Source organism: Chlorocebus sabaeus, chromosome 5 (genome assembly GCF_047675955.1).
Source record: "Chlorocebus sabaeus isolate Y175 chromosome 5, mChlSab1.0.hap1, whole genome shotgun sequence".
Classification (NCBI taxonomy): Eukaryota; Metazoa; Chordata; class Mammalia; order Primates; family Cercopithecidae; genus Chlorocebus; species Chlorocebus sabaeus.
Window position 1 is genome coordinate 4,767,235 of NC_132908.1, and position 20,121 is coordinate 4,787,355.

Genomic DNA, 20,121 nt, shown 5'->3' on the forward strand with positions numbered 1-20,121 from the left:
CCTCCCTCTGTCTCCCAGGCTGGAGTGCAGTGGCCGGATCTCAGCTCACTGCAAGCTCCGCCTCCCGGGTTTACGCCATTCTCCTGCCTCAGCCGCCCGAGTAGCTGGGACTACAGGCGCCCGCCACCTCGCCGGCTAGTTTTTTGTATTTTTTAGTAGAGACGGGGTTTCACCGGGTTAGCCAGGATGGTCTCGATCTCCTGACCTTGTGATCCACCTGTCTCGGCCTCCCAAAGTGCTGGGATTACAGGCTTGAGCCACCGCGCCCGGCCTTTTTTTTTTTTTTTTTTTTTGAGACGGAGTCTCGCTCTGTCGCCCAGACTGGAGTGCAGTGGTGCGATCTCGGCTCACTGCAGGCTCCGCTTCCCAAGTTCACGCCATGCTCCTGCCTCAGCCTCCCAATCAGCTGGGACTACAGGTGCCCGCCACCACGCTCGGTTAATTTTTTGTATTTTTAGTAGAGACGGGGTTTCACCTGTTAGCCAGGATGGTCTCTTTCTCCTGATCTCGTGATCCGCCCGCCTCGGCCTCCCAAAGTGCTGGGATTACAAGCATCAGCCACCGCGCCCGGCCTGACCCCAAATCTTTGATTCCAGAACTTCAGCTCCTAATTACTAGGTTAATGTACTCTGGCCCCTAATCCTAACTCGGGCATCCTAAGGCCGGTCTCCTATACTGGATTCTCGCTGCTTTTCCTCTTTGGTTGAACACGATGCGGAGTTTCCCTCTGCCTGGGGTGCCCAGGAAAGCGCCCCAGCTCCCAGTTTGGGTGAGCAACGCAGCAAGCACAGTAGGCGTACACTCAACGTACACCGCCCCGTACAAGCCCCGCCCCCCCATGCGCGCCCCGCCTCGCATGCCGGATCTACTCCCGGAATCTCGCGCGTCTTTCCCAAAGCATCTGCTAGGACTGAGCCTGCCGGAAACGAAAGTTGGGGAGGCCAGATTCAGGGAGCTGGCGGGAGTACATTTCCCAGAGCGCCCTGCGCCCTCCCTGGTGGCAGAATCTTGGGAGCTCTAGAGGGGGTGGGTTGGTGGCCTGGAGGTTCTCGTCTAGTGGCGGCACTGCCAGGGGCTCGGAGGAAGGGGCTGCAGTCTCCCGGTGGCAGCGTAGTCCCCAGCTACCTGGGAGGCTGAGGCAGGAGAATGACTTGAACCCAGGAGGCAGAGGTTGCAGGGAGCCGAGATCGTGCCATTGCCCTCCAGCCTGGGCAACAAGAGCAAAACTCCAACTCAAAAAAAAAAAAAAAAAAAAAAAAAAAACTCCGTCTCAGAAACAACAACGACCACAAAAACTTGGTTGGTAGCAGTGGTAATCCCAGTGTTTTTGGAGGCTGAGGTAGGAGGGTTGCCTGAGGTCAAAGACCAGCCTGAGCAACCTAGTAAGGCCTTATCTCTACAAAAAAATTGTAAAAATCAGCCCACCAAGGTGGTGTCATGCCTGTAGTCTTGGCTACTCGAGAGGCTGAGGCAGGAGGATCGCTTGAGCCCAGGAACTTGAGGCTGCAGTAAGTCATGATCGCGCTACTGTACTCCAGCCTGGACAACAGAGTGAGACCCAGTCTTTTTATTTGTGGATAACTCAAAGAAGTCATTTACAAAATGCCTTTTGTTTTCAAAGCACAGCTTTTCATAAAAAGCAAGGCCCACTTGTAATAGATGCTCTGGTACGCAGATGAGTGTTGAGAGCTGCTGGGAACTCGGGAAGCCCAGCAGCCGCGGGATCAGCCAGTGGTCAGAACTCATCGTCAGAATCGTCATGGGCCCCCCTGCAGACCTTGAAGGGCCGGGGGTTGGTCAGCTGTCCCGGGGAGGCTGGGGCCAGGTTCACCCAGCCGGGCCCACGAGGCAGCAGGTGGCTTTCATTGAGTCTGATGACACGGTAGTTCTCGTAGTGGACGTTGTGGGTTATGTCCTTCAGGTCTTGGAGGTGGGAGCTGGGGGACCGGTGATGGTCAGCCCCGATGGTGGTGTCCCCAGGGCCCCTCGCCAGCCCCCTAGCCCCTGGGCTCCCCACACCCTCACCGGATGAGCAGGTCTCTCAGGAGAGGAAATTCACAGTGCGCCATGTTCTCCACTGCAAGATATGGGACTCAGTATGGGCTCTGCTTAGTGAACAATCAGTAAGCACCTAGTGTATGCACCACCTGACACCATTTCCCTTAGCCCTTTTCCCACATTTCTCTTTATCCTATCCTGCCTTCCCTTTGTTGGTTCATTCATTCATTCATTCATCCACTGTTGTGTCCCCAGTGCCTGGTACAGGCGGCTCCTACAAGTAGTTGTAGAATGAATGAATACACTGATCATTATTGTATTATATGAACAGTTGGCCTCTGTATCCATGGGTGCCCACTGTGTGACTTGAGCATCTGCCGACTTTGGTGTCCCTGGGGGTCCTGGAACCACCCCCTGCAGATAGCATGGAATGCCTGTATGCCATATCATAGGTAATAGTATAGTGTATTTCTAGCTGGGTGCGGTGGCTCACACCTATAATCCCAGCACTTTGGGAGGCCGAGGTGGGTGGATCACCTGAGGTCAGGAGTTTGAGACCAGCCTGGACAACATGGTGAAACCCCGTCTCTACTAAAATACAAAAATTAGCCAGGTGTGATGGCATAATCTGTAGTCACAGCTACTTGGGAGGCTGAGGCAGGAGAATCGCTTGAACCTGAGAGGCGGAAGTTGCAGTGAGCCAAGATCGCTCCACAGCACTCCAGCCTGGGTGACAGAGCAAGACTCTATCTCAAAAATATATACAGAAAGAGTGTAGAATATTTCTAATAATTGTAATAATACATCAGGGGCTGCGTCCTGGCGGGCCCTCCTGTCTCACTTTCCCTCGCTCCCTAAGGCGGTCTCCCCTCCCTCCCCCCACAATCACCTTCACTGTGCCTCCCCCACCTGTCCTTGTCCCGTCAGCTCTATGGGGATAGGGACCCTGTCAGTCCTCCCTTTACCCTGCACCGTGGTAACTGCACGTAGCGGTGCCCGATACACAGTAGGCCCATCGTAATTTCCGGCCAGCCACTGGGGCAGCCTTGGGTATTGGGCATTGTGCCAAATGGTGGTTCTCCCGGCTCCAGCACCCTAGGAAGTTGATGCCACTGTGATGCCCACTTTACTGTGAGGAAACTGAGGCCCAGAGGGTCCAGAAACTTGCCCACGGCCTCCCAGCTGGAAAGAGGGACCATTCCCTAGGCCTTTTTGTCCAATGGGCTTCACTTTTCTGTGCCCTGTGGTGGGTGCTAAGGATGTGTAAGGCACAGGGCTGCTCTGGCTTCCAACCTGTCCCCACCAGCATCCTACCCATCACCGACCTTCAATGATGCCCCACTTGGTCTTCCGGCCCAGGACACACCTCCCGTTCACCAGCTGCTCTTGGTCAGCTCCTACCACAGCAAAAGGGATTCGGTCCTGGGAGAGGAGAAGAGATGGAGACGGGAGGATTGACTTCCTGGGGAGAAGAGAAGTCAAGGCACCCAGGCAGGAGAGAGGAGCCCTGTCCTTTTCGGGGAGGTAACATGGTAGAAAGTGCACAGAATTCCCAAATTCAAAGACATAAAGTCTAATCGGTGCCTCTGGCCGGGTGAGGTAGCTCTTGCTTGTAATTTCAGCACTTTAGGTGGGAGGTGGGAGGATCGCTTGAGCCCCAGGAGTTTGAGACCAGCCTGGGCATCATGGTGAAACCCCATCTCTGCAAAAACTAAAAAATCAGCTGAGCGTAATCATAGCTCACTGCAGCCTTGACCTCCTGGGCTCAAGTGATACCCCCCGCCTCAGTCCCTTGAGGAGTGAGGACCATAGGTGTGCACCACCATGCCTGGCTACTTTTTAAACATTTTTAGTAGAGATGAGTTCTCTGTGTTGCCCAGGCTTGTCTCTAACTCCTGGACTCAAGTGATCCTCCCTCTGCCTTCCAAAGTGCTGGGATTACAGGAGGGAGCCACCACACCCAGCCCACCTGATTTCTTACATATAAAGTTTTATTGGCACACAGTCAAGCCTGTGAGTCACTCTTGTCTATGGCTGCTTTTCAACCAGGACATCAGAGTTGAATCATCGCAATAGAGAGCCTACGGACCACAAAGTCTAAAACATGTACTACCTGGCCCTTTGCAGAAAAGGTTGTTGAACCCTACTGTAAACTCCAGTTGTTTACTTGCTCATGGCCAGAAGCAGAAATTCAAAGTTGCAAACTCCTAAGTGACATATATGGGTTTGTTTTAACTTCTGAGTTCATCTGTGATGGGGAATAATGTTGATATTGACAACACTGGGCATGGTGGCTCAAACCTGTAATCCCAGCATTTTGGGTGGCCGAGGCAGGCAGATCACCTGAGGTCAGGAGTTTGAGATCAGCCTGGTCAACATGGTGAAACCTGTCTCTACTAAAAATAAAAAATTAGCCAGGTGTGATGGCACATGCCTGTAATCCCAGCTATTCAGGAGGCTGAGGTGGGAGAATCACCTGAACCCAGGAGGCAGAGGTCACTGTGAGCTGAGATTGTGCCACTGCACTCCAACCTGGGTCACAGAACAAGACCCTGTCTCGGCCGGGCATGGTGGCTCATGCCTATAATCCCAGCACTTCGGGAGGCTGAGATGGGTGAATCACAAGGTCAGGAGATGGAGATCATCCTGGCCAACATGGTAAAACCCCTGTCTCTACTAAAAATACAAAATAAAATAAAAAATAGCCAGGCGTGGTGGTGTGCGCCTGTAGTCCCAGCAACTCAGGAGACTGAGGCAGGAGAATCCCTTGAACCCAGGAGGTGGAGGTTGCAGTGAGTTGACGTCGTGCCACTGTACTCCAGCCTGGGTGACAGAGCAAGACTACATCTCAAAATAATAATTAAAAAAACATTGTACAGTACAGTGGTTTTTAGTATTTGACCAGGGTTATGCAACCATCATCGCAATCTAATTTCACAACCTTTTCATCACACCCCCCAAAAAAAACCCATACCTTTTAGCAATCACTCCCCATTTCTCCCTTCCCCACAGCCGCTGACTACCACTAATCTACTTTCTGTCTCTATAGACTTGCCTACGCCTATTCTGGACATTTCATATAAATGGAATCCCATAATATGTGACCTTTTGAATCTGAATTCTTTTTGTCTGAGAAACATGTTTACAAAGTTCCCCCATTCTGTAGCAGGCAGGTGACAGTGCTTCATTTCTTTTTCTTTCTTTCTTTTTTTATTTTTTTTTATTTTTTTAATTTTTTTTTTTTTTTTTGAGACGGAGTCTCGCTCTGTCGCCCAGGCTGGAGTGCAGTGGCGCAATCTCGGCTCACTGCAAGCTCCGCCTCCCGGGTTCACGCCATTCTCCTACCTCAGCCTCCCCAGTAGCTGGGACTACAGGCGCCCGCCACTGCGCCCGGCTAATTTTTTTCTATTTTTTAGTAGAGACGGGGTTTCACCATGGTCTCGATCTCCTGACCTTGTGATCCGCCCGCCTCGGCCTCCCGAAGTGCTGGGATTGCAGGCGTGATTCTTTCTTTCTTTTTTTTTTTGAGACAGGGTCTCACTTCCTTGCCCAGGCTGGAGTGCAGTGTTGCAATCTCTGCTCACTGCAACCTTCACCTCCCAGGTTCAAGCAATTCTCCTGCCTCAGCCTCCCAAGTAGCTGGGATTACAGGTGCGTGCCACCACACACCTGGCTAGTTTTGCATTTTTAGTACAGAGTTTCACCGTGTTGGCCAGGCTGGTCTCAAACCCCTGGCCGCAAGTGATCTGCCCGCCTCAGCCTCCCAAAGTGCTAGGATTATTACCGGCATAAGCCACTGTGCCGAGCCTTGAACTGTACACTTTTAAAAGGTGAACTTCATTCCTTTTCATGGATAAGGGCTAGTCCATGGTAGGGAATAGGCCACATTGTGTTTCCCCACTCATCTGTTGATGCATATTTGGGTTGCTTCCACTTTTAGGCTAAAATAAGTAACGCTACTGTGAACATTCATGTACACATTTTTCTGTGAGTGTACATTTTTGTTTGTTTTGGGTATATACGTAGGAGTTAAGTTGCTGGGTCATATAGTAACTGGATGTGTAAGCATTTGAGGAACCACCAGACTATTTTCCAAAGTGGCTGAGCCATTTTACTTTCCTTCCAGCAGTAGGTGAGACTTTCAGTTCCTCCACATCTTCCATGGCACCATTTTTTGTTGTTGTTGTTTTAAGCCGGAGTTTTGCTCTTGTTGCCCAGGCTGGGGTGTGCAGTGGTGCGATCTCAGCTCACTGTAACCTCCACCTCCAGGTTTGTGTTTTTTTGTTGAGATGGGGTTTTGCCATGTTGCCCAAGCTGGTCTCGAACTCCTAGGCTCAAGGAATCCTCCCGCCTCAGAAGGAATTCTCCTGCCTCAGCCTTCTGAGTAGCTAGGCTTACAGGAACCCACCACCACGCCCGGCTAATTTTTTTTTTTTTTTTTTTTTTTTTTTTTTTTTTTTTGAGACGGACTCTCTCTGTCACCCAGGCTGGAGTGCAGTGGCGCCATCTCAGCTCACTGCAAGCTCCATCTCCCAGGCCATTCTACTGCCTCAGCCTCCCGAGTAGCTGGGACTACAGGCGCCCGCCACCACGCCCGGCTAATTTTTTGTATTTTTAGTAGAGACGGGGTTTCACCGTGTTGGCCAGGATGGTCTTGATCTCCTTACCTTGTGATCCACCTGCCTCGGCCTCCCAAAGTGCTGGGATTACAGGCATGAGCCACCACGCCGGGCCTAATTTTTTGTACTTTTAGTAGAGATGTGGTTTCGTTATGTTGTCCAGGCTGGTCTCAAACTCCTGACCTCAGGTGATCTACCCGCCTCAGCCTCCCAAAGTGCAGGGATTACAGGTGTGAGCAACCATGCCAGGCCAATGCTTTTTTTTTGAGACGGAGTTTCACTCTTCTTGCCCAGGCTGGAGTGCAATGGCGCCACGTCAGCTCACTGCAACCTCCACCTCCTGGATTCAAGCCTTTCTCCTGCCTCAGCCTCTTGAGTAGCTGGGATTACAGGCATGTGCCACTATGCCCAGCTAATTTTTTTGTATTTATAGTAGAGACAGGGTTTCTTCATGTTGGTCAGGCTGGTCTCAAACTCCCAACCTCAGGTGATCCAACAGCCTCGGCCTTCCAAAGTGCTGGGATTACAGGTATGCGCCACCACACCCCACCTTGAGTTACATTTTATTGCCTTTTTTGTTTTTAAACCTGGTTCTCACTGTGTCACCCAGGCTGGAGCACAGTGGTGTGATCACATCTCACTGCAGCCTCCACTTCCTGGGCTCAAGTGATCTTCCCACCTCAGCCTCCTGAGTAGCTGGGACTACAGGCACATGCCACCGTGCCAAGATAATTTTTGTGTTTTTTTGTTGAGATGGGGTTTTGCCATGTTGCTCAAACTGGTCTCGAACTCCTAGGCTCAAGGAATCCTCCCGCCTTGGTCTCCCAAAGTGCTGGGATTGCCACCACACCAGGGCCTCTTTTATTGTTGGGCTGTAAGAGTTTTGTTGTTGTTGTTGTTGTTGTCTGTTTGTTTGTTTGAGTCACTCTGTCACCTAGGCTGGAGTGCAGTGGCGCAATCTTGGCTCACTCACTGCAACCTCTGCCTCCCAGGTTCAAGCAATTCTCCTGCTTCAGCCTCCTGAGTAGCTGGGACTAAAGGTGTGCACCACCACATTCAGAGAATTTTTTGTATTTTTGGCACAGATGGGGTTTCACCATGTTGGCCAGGCTGGTCTCCAACTCCTGACCTCCAGCGATCTGCCTGCCTTGGCCTCCCAAAGTTCTGAGATGACAGGCATGAGCCACTGTGCCTGGCCCAGTGTTCTTTATATATTCAGGATACAAGCCCCTTGTTGGGTATGTGATTTGTAGACATTTTCTCTGATTCTGTGGGTTGTTAGTGTGAGCTGTTATTTCTTGCTCACTTTGAGCTTGTGGATGTGTGGACAGTCATATCTGCTAGGAATATGTGCACGTTTCCCTGAGATACAGAGAAAGATGAATCTTTGGGTGGAAAGGATGTGTGGGAAGGAAATCACCTCGCCCGCCTCCTGCCCCACAGCCTCTCACCCGTAACTTGCTGTTGAGGATTCTGTCGTTGATGTCCTCATCAAAGCACATCTGGGGGTAGACGTCGATGCAGTGGGTCCTCAGGTTCTGCTGGATCTGGAGATCCCGCACAGGTGACCTCAGCCCACCCTGCCCACTCTGCCCTCTGCCCCGCTGACCCCAGCCCTGCCCCAGGCACCCAGATCACCCTGCGCCTAAAGGCCTCTCGCTCCTCCATGGTCAGGCTGTCGGCCCGGGCAATCACAGGCACCACGTTCACAGTCCGGCACAGCCGCTGCAAGAACTCAATGTCCAGGGGCCGCAGGCTGCCGGGGCAGGGCAGTGATGGAAGTGGTGGTGGTGGTGAGTGTATGAATGACAGCAGCAGGGCAGGGGGGTGGGGGCAGCCAGCAGCGCACATCGGGGACCCCTTCTCCTCCTCCCTGCCCCATGCAGGTGGTCCTCGCCTTGCAGGTGCAGCCCCCTCACCAGTGCCCAGTGGGTGGTACAAAGTACACGCAGCAGTGCACCCGGGTGTCTGGGATATGGCGCTGGCGGGTGATGAGGATCTCCTCCTGCAGGTACCGCTCGTATTGCTCGTTGATGTAACCCAGGATGGGGTCCCAGCTGAGGCAGGAGGTGGACCCTCCCCTCAGAACTGTGCTGTGCCCAGAGAGCCCCACCCCTCTCCGCTGTGTCCTCTGGGTGGTCCTCCTGTGGGATGATGAATCGTCCCGGTTTGCCCAGGACCTCTGGATCACCCTGTTACTTTCCCCCACTTCCCTGCATCATCAGAGAGACATAGAGAGACCTCCTGCCATTCTCGGCTTCACTGTCTGTAAAATGGAGACAACAGCAGCACCTATGGTGCAAGTAAGGGAGGGGTGAGCATTAACTGTGCTAAAGGGCCACAGATGGGCCCAAACCATGAAGGACTCGCGCCTGATGGTTGCAGGGGTCTCCCTCCTCCTCGAGTCCCTTCCCCTCTTGGGTATTGTCAACACTGTAAGTAGCCAAACAGGTCTTTTTTTTTTTTTGAGACGGAGTCTTGCTCTGTTGCCCAGGCTGGAGTGCAGTGGCCAGATCTCAGCTCACTGCAAGCTTCACCTCCTGGGTTCATGCTATTCTCCTGCCTCAGCCTCCCGAGTAGCTGGGACTACAGGCGCCCCCCACTGCACCCGGCTACTTTTGTTTTTTTTGTATTTTTAGTAGAGATGGGGTTTCACCGTGTTAGCCAGGATGGTCTCGATCTCCTGACCTCGTGATCCACCCGCCTCGGCTTCCAAAAGAGCTGGGATTACAGGCATAAGCCACCGCGCCCGGTCTCAGATCCTTTTAAAAACAGGTGTCAGGCCAGGCCCAGTGGTTCATGCCTGTAATCTCAGCACTTTGGGAGGCAGAGGCAGGAGGATCGCTTGAGCCCAGGAATTCGAGGCTAGCCTGGGCAATATAGGGAAATGCCAACTCTACAAAAACTACAAAAAGTAGCTGGGTGGGGTGGCACGTGCCTGTGGTCCCAGCTACTCAGGGGGCTGAAGCAGGAGGGTCCTTGAGCTCGGGGAGGTCGAGGCTGCAGTGAGCCATGATCTCACCACTGCACTCCAGCCTGGGAAACAGAGTGAGACACTGTCTCTAAATAAATAAAAATGAAACCAGGGCCGGGTGCGGTGGCTTATGTGTGTAATCCCAGCGCTTTGGGAGGCTGAGGCAAGTGAATCACCTGAGGTCAGGAGCTCGAGACCAGCCTGGTCAACATGGGGAAATCCCCGTCTCTACTAAAATTACAAAAATTGGGCCGGGCATGGTGGCTTATACCTGTAATTCCAGCACTTTGGGAGGCCGAGGTGGGCGGATCACCTGGGGTCAGAAGTTTGAGACCAGCCTGGCCAACACGGTGAAACCCCGTCTCTACTAAATAAATACAAAAAAGTAGCCGAGCATGTTGGAGGATGCCTGTAATCCCAGTTACTTGGGAGGCTGAGGCAGGAGAATCGCTTGAACTCCAGGAAGTGGAGGTTGCAGTGAGCAGAGATGGTGCCACTGCACTCTGGCCTGGGTGACAAGAACCAGACTCTGTCTTTAAAAAAAAAAAAAAAAGGCCAGGCGCGGTGGCTCAAGCCTGTAATCCCAGCACTTTGGGAGGCCGAGACGGGCGGATCATGAGATCAGGAGATCGAGACCATCCTGGCTAACACGGTGAAACCCCGTCTCTACTGAAAATACAAAAAACTAGCTGGGCGTGGTGGCGGGCACCTGTAGTCCCAGCTACTCGGGAGGCTGAGGCAGGAGAATGGCATAAACCCGGGAGGCGGAGCTTGCAGTGAGCAGAGATCTGGCCACTGCATCCCAGCCTGGGCGACAGAGCGAGACTCCATCTCAAAAAAAAAAAAAAATTAGATGGAAATCGCTTGAACCCAGGAGGCAGAGGTTGCAGTGAGCTGAGATTGTGCCAATGCACTCTGGCCTGGGCAGCAAGAGCGAGATTCTGTCTCAAAAAAAAAAAAAAGAAAAGAAAAAGATCACACAGCCTGGCTGTTCCAGGTCTGGGGTGTTTCCCTAAGGTCGAAGGGGGAGGGGCAGGGACAGGAGGGGACAGGAGGGGACAGGAGGGGACAGGAGGGGACAGTTATGTGGCTCACGCCTGTAATCCCAGCACTTTGCGGGGCTGAGGGGAGTGGATCACCTGAGGTCAGGAGTTCCAGACCAGCCTGGCCAACATGGTGAAACCCTGTCTCAACTAAAAATACAAAAAAATTAGCTGGGCGTGGTGGCGGGCACCTGAAATCCCAGCTAGTTCGGGAGGCTGACGCCGGAGAATCACCTGAACCTAGGTGGCAGAAGTTGCAGTGAGCCGAGATCATGCCCTTGCACTCCAGCCTGGGCGACAAGAGTGAAACTCTCTTTAAAAAAAAAAAAAAAAGAACCCACCAGTTGTCATTGTTGATCTGGTCCCCGAAGCCGGGCGTGTCCGTCACTGTCAGCTTCAGCTTCACACCCTTCTCTTCGATGACTGCGGAGGGAGAGCGGAGTCAGGAGACACTGGATCCTGGTGGGATGGGGTGGGGCAGGGCGGGATGGGGTGTGGGCAGGGCGGGGTGGGGTGTGGGCAGGGCGGGGTGGGTGTGGGCAGGGCGGGGTGGGGTGTGGGCAGGGCGGGGTGGGGTGTGGCAGGGCGGGGTGGGGTGTGGGCAGGGCGGGGTGGGGTGGGGCAGGGCGGGGTGGGGTGTGGGCAGGGCGGGGTGAGGTGTGGGCAGGGGGCTCACTCACCGTGGGTCACTGAATGCAGCTGCAGCGTCTGGGGTGGGGGCACCCCCAAGCCCGGTGGGTTTGACTTCCACACTTTGGACTTGAACAGCGTGTTCACCATCGTGGACTTGCCCAGTCCACTCTGCCCTGGGAGTGGCAACCGAATGACAGCAGTTAGGGTGGGCATTTTAAGCAGTTTTTCTCTAACTCTTTACTTGTTTATTTTTGTAGACAGGGTCTCACTCTGTCACCCAGGCTGGAGTGCAGTGATGCAATCCCAATTCACTGCAGCCTCGACCTTCCCAGGCTGTAGTGATCCTCGCACCTCAGCCTCCAGAGTAGCTGGGACTCAGGCGCAGGCCACCACACCCAGCTAATTTCTGTACTGTTTTTTTTATTTTTAAGACAGGGTCTCAATCTGTCACCTAGGTTGGAGTGATTGCAGCTCACTGCAACCTCCGCCCTCAGGTTCAAACGATCCTCCCACTTCAGCCTCCCAGGTAGCTGGGATTCAGGTGCATGCCACTATGCCTGGCTAAAATTTTTAAACTTTTTTTGTAGAGATGGGGTCTTGCTGTGTTGCCGAGGCTGGTCATGAACTCCTGGCCTCAAGGGATCCTTCTGCTTCAGTCTTGCTCTGTCACCCAGGCTGGAGTGCGGTGGCGCAATCTCGGCTCACTACAACCTCCGCCTCCCAGGTTCAAGTGATTCTCCTGCCTCAGCCTCCTAAGTAGCTCCTAAGTACAGGCGCCTGCCACCACGCTAATTTTTGTATTTTTAGTAGAGACGAGGTTTCACCATGTTGGCCAGGCTGGTCTCAAACTCCTGACCTCAAATGATCCTCCCGCCTTGGCCTTTCAAAGTGCTGGGATTACAGGCTTGAGCCACCATGCCCGACCTCATTTTTGTACTTTTTGTAGACGTGGGGTTTTGCTAGTCTCGAACTCCTGAGCTCAAGTGATCCACCTGCCTCGGCCTGCCAAAACCCTGGATTATAGGTGTGAGCCACCGCTCCAGGCAGATTTTTCTCTTTTGATGACTCAGCACTTCTCCTGTGAGGTGCTATTACCAGGCCCACTTAGCAGACGGGGAGGGGCGACAGGCTGCCAAAGGTGAGATCACACGCCCAGGCACATGTAGCACCGTGGGTCTGTCCTGCCGTGGGCCCCACCTCTCACTCACCCACCACCATGATGTTGAACTCAAACCCCATCTTCATAGCCTTAATCTTCAGCTGGTCCAGCACAGCCTCGATGCCCACAGGACCAAGCATCTCGCAGGGTGGGGTGCTGGGGCTGGAGGGCCGCGAGGACAGGCAGGGAGAGGGGGAGCGCCTCAGGGGGTCCATGGGGGCCGAGGGTTCGAGATGCCTGTCACCAGGTGGGTGGGGAGAAGGGGGTCACTGGGGCTCAGAGAAGCCCACACTGACCTCTCATATGTGAACCCCGATTTGAGCTTGGCTGTTGGCCAACCCCCTCCACACTTCATGCCTCCGGTGTACCCTAAGTGCCCGTAGTCCCAGGGGTGTGGCGAGGGTGCCTGTGGGGAGCCGTTTCTCCGGGGTGCTTCAACCCCCATCCAGAGAGGCTCCCCCGCCCAGGAGTCTGCCCTGTCCCCACCTACAGCCCAGGCAGGGGCCTCTCAGGTCACTTCCCCCAGCAGAACCTGGAGGGCCAGGCAAAGTCCAGGATGGGTGTCTGCAGCCAGGCTGGAGTCCTGGAGGGGCTTCAGGGAGTGTGTGTGGGGTGAAGTGGCTCCCATCCCAACAGGGAACTTGAGCAGGGGGCTCAGGAGGAGACACCCCCACTTTCCCCAGGGGGACACACAGCAGAGTTGATAGAGATAGGGAGCGAGAGAGATGGCACAGGTATGAAGGTGACGGAGACACAGAGAGAGACACCAAGGCGAGGCAGGGAAGATGGCTGGGAGGGAGCGGTGCAAAGAGTCCACAGTGGGCAGAGAGAGAGAGAAGCAGCCTGCTGTGGCACCTGGTGGACGTGGGTCCTGGTGGAGCTTCCAGGAGCTGCCTTGTCCTGGCAGGGCCTGGTGTGTGTGATGGGGGAGGGGAGAGGGTGACAGTTAACCGAAGAATCTGAGCTCCATCCGCACTTGCTGTGACCCCCACCTGGGGGCTTCTCTGCAGCAGGAGCTGTTACCCCTCTCATCCTCACAATGACCCCGGCCTAATAATACAATGATCCCCACGTAGAACCAGGGGCCTGAGTCCCCCACGTCAGCTGGGCTTCCACCTCTAAGCTCATACCCTCAACCACTCTGTTGGGGCGAGCAAACCCGGGTCCCACAGCCGGCTAGCGGGACATCCGTGTCCATCCTTGGCGCCATGTGTTTTAAGTTGCCAGTGTCAAAAACATTAAGAGATTGCTTTAGCAAATATTTACTCAGTCCTGACTCTGCACATGGCATTGTTCTTGGAGCCCAAATACATTAACTTGCTTAATAATCAAGCCCCGTGAAGTAAGCGCTGTTACTACCCCCAGTTGATAGATAAGAGAGGGTCAAGTGAGGAGGTGGCAGAGCTGGGACTTATCGGCTCTGAGTCTGTGTGCTCACCGTCTACTGCCTTTTTCTTGTTTACAGAAACATCTAGATTTCCAGTGTATCTTAGAGATTATCACCCTGACTTGAGATGCCCTCTTTAAATGGGTCATGTGCTTTCCAGACCATGGTCCTCACCCCTCCCTTATTGTCTCTCTGATAAGCTGTTTCTTTTTTTTTGTTATTTGTTTTTGAGACAGAGCCTGGCTCTGTTGCCCTTGCTGGAGTGCAGTGGCGCGATCTCGGCTCACTGTAACCTCCGCCTCCTGGGTTCAGGCGATTTTCCCGCCTCAGCCTCCCAAGTAGCTGGATTACAGGCGTGCACCACCACGCCCCGCTAATTTTGTATTTTTAGTGGAGACGGGGTTCCACCATATTGGTCAGGCTGGTCACAAGCTTCTGACCTCAAGTGATCCACCAACCTTGGCCCCCCAAAGTGCTGGAATTACACGTGGGAGCCACCATGCCTGATCTTTATTTTTCTTCTTTCCTTTTTTTTTTTTTGAGATGGCGTCTCGCTCTATCGCCCAGGCTGGAGTGTAGTGGCGCGATATCGGCTCCCTGCAAGCTCCGCCTCCCAGGTTCACGCCATTCTCCTGCCTCAGCCTCCCGAGTAGCAGGGACTACAGGCGCCCGCCACCACGCCTGGGTAATTATTTTGTATTTTTACTAGAGACGGGGTTTCACCATGTTATCCAGGATGGTCTCAATCTCCTGACCTCGTGATCTGCCTTCCTCGGCCTCCCAAAGTGCTGGGATTACAGGTGTGAGCCACTGTGCCCAGCCCTTTTTTTTATTTTTCAAGACAGGGTCTCACTATGTTGCCCAGGCTGGTCTCAAACTCCTGGGTTCAAGTAATCCTCTCACCTCGGCTTCCCTAAATGCTAGGATTACAGATGTGAACCACTGTGCCCAGCCTGATAAGCTGTTTCTTATACCAAGTCCATCTCACACAGTTAATTCTTTCTTACCTGTTCCCTGGTACCTGACTTCACAAGGCTTAGGCACTCCTGTGTCCTTGGTATTGACAAACATTTTCTCTTTTCTTTCTTTTTCTTTCCTTCCTTCCTTCCTTCCTTCCTTCCTTCCTTCCTTCCTTCCTTCCTTCCTTCCCTCCCTCCCTCCCTCCCTCCCTCCCTCCCTCCCTCCTTCCTTCCTTCCTTCCTTCCTTCCTTCCTTCCTTCCTTCCTTCCTTCCTTCCTCTCTCTCTCTTTCTTTTTCTTTCTCTCTCTCTCTTTTTCTTTTTTGGGACAGGGTCTCACTTTGTCACCCAGGTTGGAGTGCAGAAACTCAATGATGGCTCACTGCAGCCTCGACTTCCTGGGTTCAAGTGATCCTCCTGCCCCAGCCTCCCTAGTAGCTGAGACTTCAGACACGTAGACCAAGCCAGGCTAAATTTTTTACTTTTTGTAGAGATGAGGTCTCCCTATGTTGCCCAGGGTGGTCTGGAACTCCTGGGCTGAAGGGATCCACCTGCTTCAGCTTCCCAAAGTGCCACCACACAGCCTGGCAAGTGTTTTCTGTAAAGGGCCAGATGGTCCCTACTTTAGGCTTTGCTGGTCCTAAGTTCTCTGTTGCAACTACTATTCAACTTTCCCATTGTAGTGAGAAAGTAGGCACAGACAGTAGGTAAACAGATGGGTGTGGCTGTGTCCAAGTAAAACTGTATTCACAAAAGCAAGGTGGCTGTGGTTTCAGTTTTCCTGAACCCCAGGCAGACTTCTGTCCTTTGCTGTCCACTGCCTTCAGCCAGCTCTTCCTCCTGGTAACTCCCCCTCCTTCCCAGAGGCTTAACATTAAAGGCTTAGAGAATAGGGGTCAGCCAGGTGTGGTGACTCACGCTTGTAATCCCAGCACTTCAGGAGGCTGAGGTGGGCAGATCACTTGAGGTCGGAAGTTTGAGACCAGCCTGGCCAACACGGCAAAACCCCGTCTCTACTAAAAATACAAAAATTAGCTGGGCACGGTGGCGGGCACCTGTAGTCCCAGCTACTTGGGAGGCTGAGGCAGGAGAATAGCTTGAACCAAGGAGGTGGAAGTTGCACTGAGCTGAGATGGTGCCACTGCACTCCAGCCTCGGCGACAGAGTAAGACCCTATCTCAATAAGTAAATAAATGAGTAAATAAATAAATAAAGGCTTAGAAGTTAAGGGTGGGCCAGGCAGGGCCCAGGGTGGCAGAGACAATGGAGCAGAGCCTGTCCTGGAGCACAGTTCATTGTCAAAGGTGAAATCTCGCAAGCCACAGCTCCACAGTCCTTGAAGCATTCAGCACAGGGGCCTCCTCCATAAGCAGATGAGGATGTGATTAGTGGATGAACAAAAGGCTCTGGTGATGGTGATGTGTGGACTGCGTTTGAGCAGTAGACGTACTCGTGGGGATGTCCCCTAAGGAAATAAGCTTCTGTGCAGAGAAAACACTTTCTCCAGGAAAATCCTCCCACGTGAGCGATGGTCTAATTCTGAAAATCGTGGTGGTGCGGGGAAGAGCCTCACTGGGTGCCAGTAGGGATTGCACCATGTTAGTGCCATCAAAGGAGTAGTTTGCAGAAAGCATGCTGTCATCTGAAAGGTGCTCCCGGCGGTGTTGACTGGCAAAAGCCAGGGGTAAAACGGTCTGTGCAGTGTGACTATGGTGGAAGAGGACAAAAGACTGGAGGGAATCCCACATGGACACGGCAATAATAGCACAGGGCCATTCAGCGCATGTTTCTGTGAGCCTTCCCTCACGCTTCGACAGCTCCGACATCGATGATCAGTTCATTTCATCCTCACAATACCGGAAGGAGGTGGATACTGCTAACACACCCATTTTACAGATGAGGAAACGGAGGCAGAAGGGCTCAGGGAATGTTACTCAAGCTCACACACCCGTGGGTCTTACGGCATGCAATCGAACCTGGGTCCAGGAGCCTGACTCACCGGAGCCACTCCCTGCCACAGCCTCCTCCTCCTGTTACTGTCCTGCCTGGGACTGGGTGGGGCTCTGTAACTTCTGTCTTTTTTTTCTGAGACGCAGTCTCACTCTGTCACCCATGCTGGAGTGCAGTGGCAAGATCTCAGCTCACTGCAACCTCTGCCTCCAGGGTTCAAGCGATTCTCCTGCCTCAGCTTCCTGAGTAGCTGGGATAACAGGCAGGCACCACCACGCCTGGCTAATTTTTGTATTTTTAGTAGAGACGGGGTTTCGCCACGTTGGCTAGGATGGTCTCGAACTTTTAACCTCTGGTGATCTGCCCACCTCGGCCTCCCAAAGTGCTTGGATTACAGGTGTGAGCCACTGCGCCTGGCCTGACTTTTGTCTTTTAACAACTTGGTGGTTCCCAGATCTTCTTTAAGAGATAGATATGACTTTCATAATAGTCACGACAAACATTAGAAACAAGGTACCCAGAGAGACAGGAAGACTGAGGGCCAGAGGGGAGAGGAGGGGACAGTGGGCCTCCTGACTACCCAGCCAGGCCAAGAGCTGGAGCAGGGGCCACAGTTGTTCCCCTGCGCTTTAAAAATAGAAGTATGTCAGGTGCGGTGACTCACACCTGTAATTCCAGCACTTTGGGAGGCAGAGGCGGGCGCATCACTTGAGGTCAGGAGTTTGAGACCAGACTGGGAAATATGGCGAGATCCGTCTCTACTAAAAATACAAAAATTAGCTGGGCATGGTGGTGGGCGCCTGTAATCCCAGCTACTCGGGAGGCTGAGGCAGGAGAATCGCTTGAAACAGGAAGGCGGAGGTTGCAGTGAGCCGAGATTGCATCATTGCACTCCAGCCTGGGAGTGAAACTCCACCTCAAAACAAACAAACAAAACAACAACAACAAAAAAACAAATTCAGTGGCATTTAGTACATTCACAATATGGGCAACCGGCCAGGCGTGGTGGCTCACGCCTGTAATCCCAGCACTTTGGGAGGCTGAGGGGGGTGGATTGCCAGAGCTCAGGAGTTCGAGACCAGCCTGACCAACATGGTGAAACCCTGTCTCTACCAAAAACACAAAAATTAGCCGGGTGTGATGGTGCATGCTTGTAATCCCAGTGATTCAGGAGGCCGAGGCAGGAGAATCTCTTGAACCCAGGAAGCAGAGGTTGCAGCAAGCCGAGATCATGCCATTGCACTCCAGCCTGCCAGCCTGGGTGACAGTGAGACTCTGTCTCAAAAAAAAAAAAAGGCCAGGCATGGTGGCTCACGCCTGTAATCCTCACTTTGGGAGACCGACGCGGGTGAATCACCTGAGGTCAGGAGTTTGAGACCAGCCTGGCCAACATGGTGAAACCCAGTCTCTACTAAAATACAAAAGTTAGCTGGGCATGGTGGTGGGCGCCTGTAATCCCAGCTACTCGGGAGGCTGAGGCAGGAGAATCGCTCGAACCTGGGAGGTGGAGATTGCAGTGAGCCGAGATCATGCCACTGCACCCCTGCCTGGGCAAAAAGAGCAAAACTCCATCTCAAATAAAAAAAAAAAAAGGCCGGGCGCGGTGGCTCAAGCCTGTAATCCCAGCACTTTGGGAGGCCAAGACGGGCGGATCACAAGGTCAGGAGATCAAGACCATCCTGGCTAACCCGGTGAAACCCCGTCTCTACTAAAAAATACAAAAAAAACTAGCCGGATGAGGTGGCGGGCGCCTGTAGTCCCAGCTACTCGGGAGGCTGAGGTAGGAGAATGGCGTGAACCCGGGAGGCGGAGCTTGCAGTGAGCTGAGATCCGGCCACTGCACTCCAGCCTGGGCAACAGAGCGAGACTCCGTCTCAAATAAAAAAAAAAAAAAAAAGGGGGAGGGAGGAGGATTAGAGTCAGAGGAGGAGACGTGAGCCTGGAAGCAGAGCGTGGAAGGATGGGAGACTGCCGGCCCAGGAATGCCGCCAGCTTCTAGAAGTTGGACAAGGCAAAAGATGGACTCTGCCCTAGAACCTTCAGGATGAACACAACCTGGCCAACCCATTTTAGACTCTGACCTTCAGAACCGTAGGATGATAAATTTGTGTTGCTTGAAGCCACTGAATTTGTGGTAATGTTACGGCAGCATTGGGAAATTAATACACTAGGTGTGTGACGGGCTAATGACTTAACTTCTCTAGGCTTTCGTTTCCTCATCTGTAAAATGGAAAAAGCAGTAATACCCATGTTAGGATTGCTATGAGAAATAAACCAGGTGACACAGCACAGTGCTAGGTGCAGAGCCTCACATTACCGGATATTTTCAAGTATGAAGATAGAGAATATAAGGACGGTGAAGACTCCTGGTACAGCTGGCCTTCCGTATCCACAGGTTCCACATCTGTGGATTCAGCCAACCACAGACAGAAAATATTTGGAAAATAAATCACAGCTGTACTGGACATGTACGGACTTTTTTGCTTGTTATTCCCTATACAATGTAACAATTATTTACCTAGCACACATTATATTAAATATACATATATATATATTTTGAGACAGAGTCTTGCTCTGTTGTCCAGGCTAGAGTGCAGTGGTGCCATCTTGGCTCACTGCAGCCTCTGCCTCCTGGGTACAAGCGATTCTCCTGCCTCAGCCTCCCGAATAGCTGAGATTACAGGCGTGTGCCACCACACCCAACTGATTTATTTTTTTTGAGACAGTCTTGCTCTGTCACCCAGGCTGGAGTGCAGTGGCATGATCTTGGCTTACTGTAGCCTCCGCCTCCCAGGTTCAAGCGATTCTCCTGCCTCAGCCTCCCAAGTAGCGGGGATTACAGGTGCCTGCCAGCATGCCAGGCTAATTTTTTTTTTTTTTTTGAGGTGGAGTCTTGCTCTGTTACCCAGGCTAGAGTGCAGTGGCGCGATCTCGGCTCACTGCAACCTCCACCTCCAGGGTTCAAGCAATTCTGCCTCAGCCCACCGAGTAGCTGGAACTATAGGTACACGTGCCACCATGCCTGGCTAATTTTTTGTATATTTTGTAGAGATGATGTTTCATCATGTTAGCCAGGATGGTCTTGGTCTCCTGACCTCCTGATCCGCCCGCCTCAGCCTCCCAAAGTGTGGGGATTACAGGCGTGAGCCACCATACCTGGCCAATTTTTGTATTTTTATTTATCTTCTTTTTGAGACAGAGGTTCGCTCTTATTGCCCAGGCTGAGTGCAATGGCGTGATTTCAGCTCACCGTAGCCTCTGCCTCCCAGGTACAAGCGATTCTCCTGCCTCAGCCTCCCTAGTAGATGGGATTACAGGAATGTGCCACCACACCCAGCTAATTTTGTATTTTTAGTAGAGACGTGGTTTCTCCATGTTGGTCAGGCTGGTCTCGAACTCC

The 20,121-nt window shown here is 52.7% G+C and overlaps 1 protein-coding gene across 2 annotated transcripts; it reads right to left on the reverse strand.

Annotated features, from left to right (window-relative positions):
• Positions 1 to 1,439: 1,439 nt before the first annotated feature.
• On the reverse strand, positions 1,440 to 13,347 carry SEPTIN12 (septin 12). 2 transcript variants are annotated; one of them, XM_037989884.2, is made up of 10 exons: positions 13,282 to 13,347; positions 12,476 to 12,663; positions 11,315 to 11,440; positions 10,976 to 11,057; positions 8,537 to 8,674; positions 8,256 to 8,373; positions 8,069 to 8,164; positions 3,324 to 3,420; positions 2,026 to 2,077; positions 1,440 to 1,937 (listed from the first exon to the last, which is right to left on the reverse strand). In XM_037989884.2, exons 2-10 carry the CDS (start codon positions 12,639 to 12,641, stop codon positions 1,736 to 1,738), a joined length of 1,077 nt encoding a protein of 358 aa, XP_037845812.2. In that variant the 5' UTR covers positions 12,642 to 12,663; positions 13,282 to 13,347; the 3' UTR covers positions 1,440 to 1,735. The 2 variants fall into 2 exon arrangements, with proteins under 2 accessions (XP_037845812.2, XP_037845813.2); XM_037989885.2 differs by lacking the exon at positions 8,537 to 8,674.
• Between the last annotated feature and the right edge of the window lie 6,774 nt (positions 13,348 to 20,121).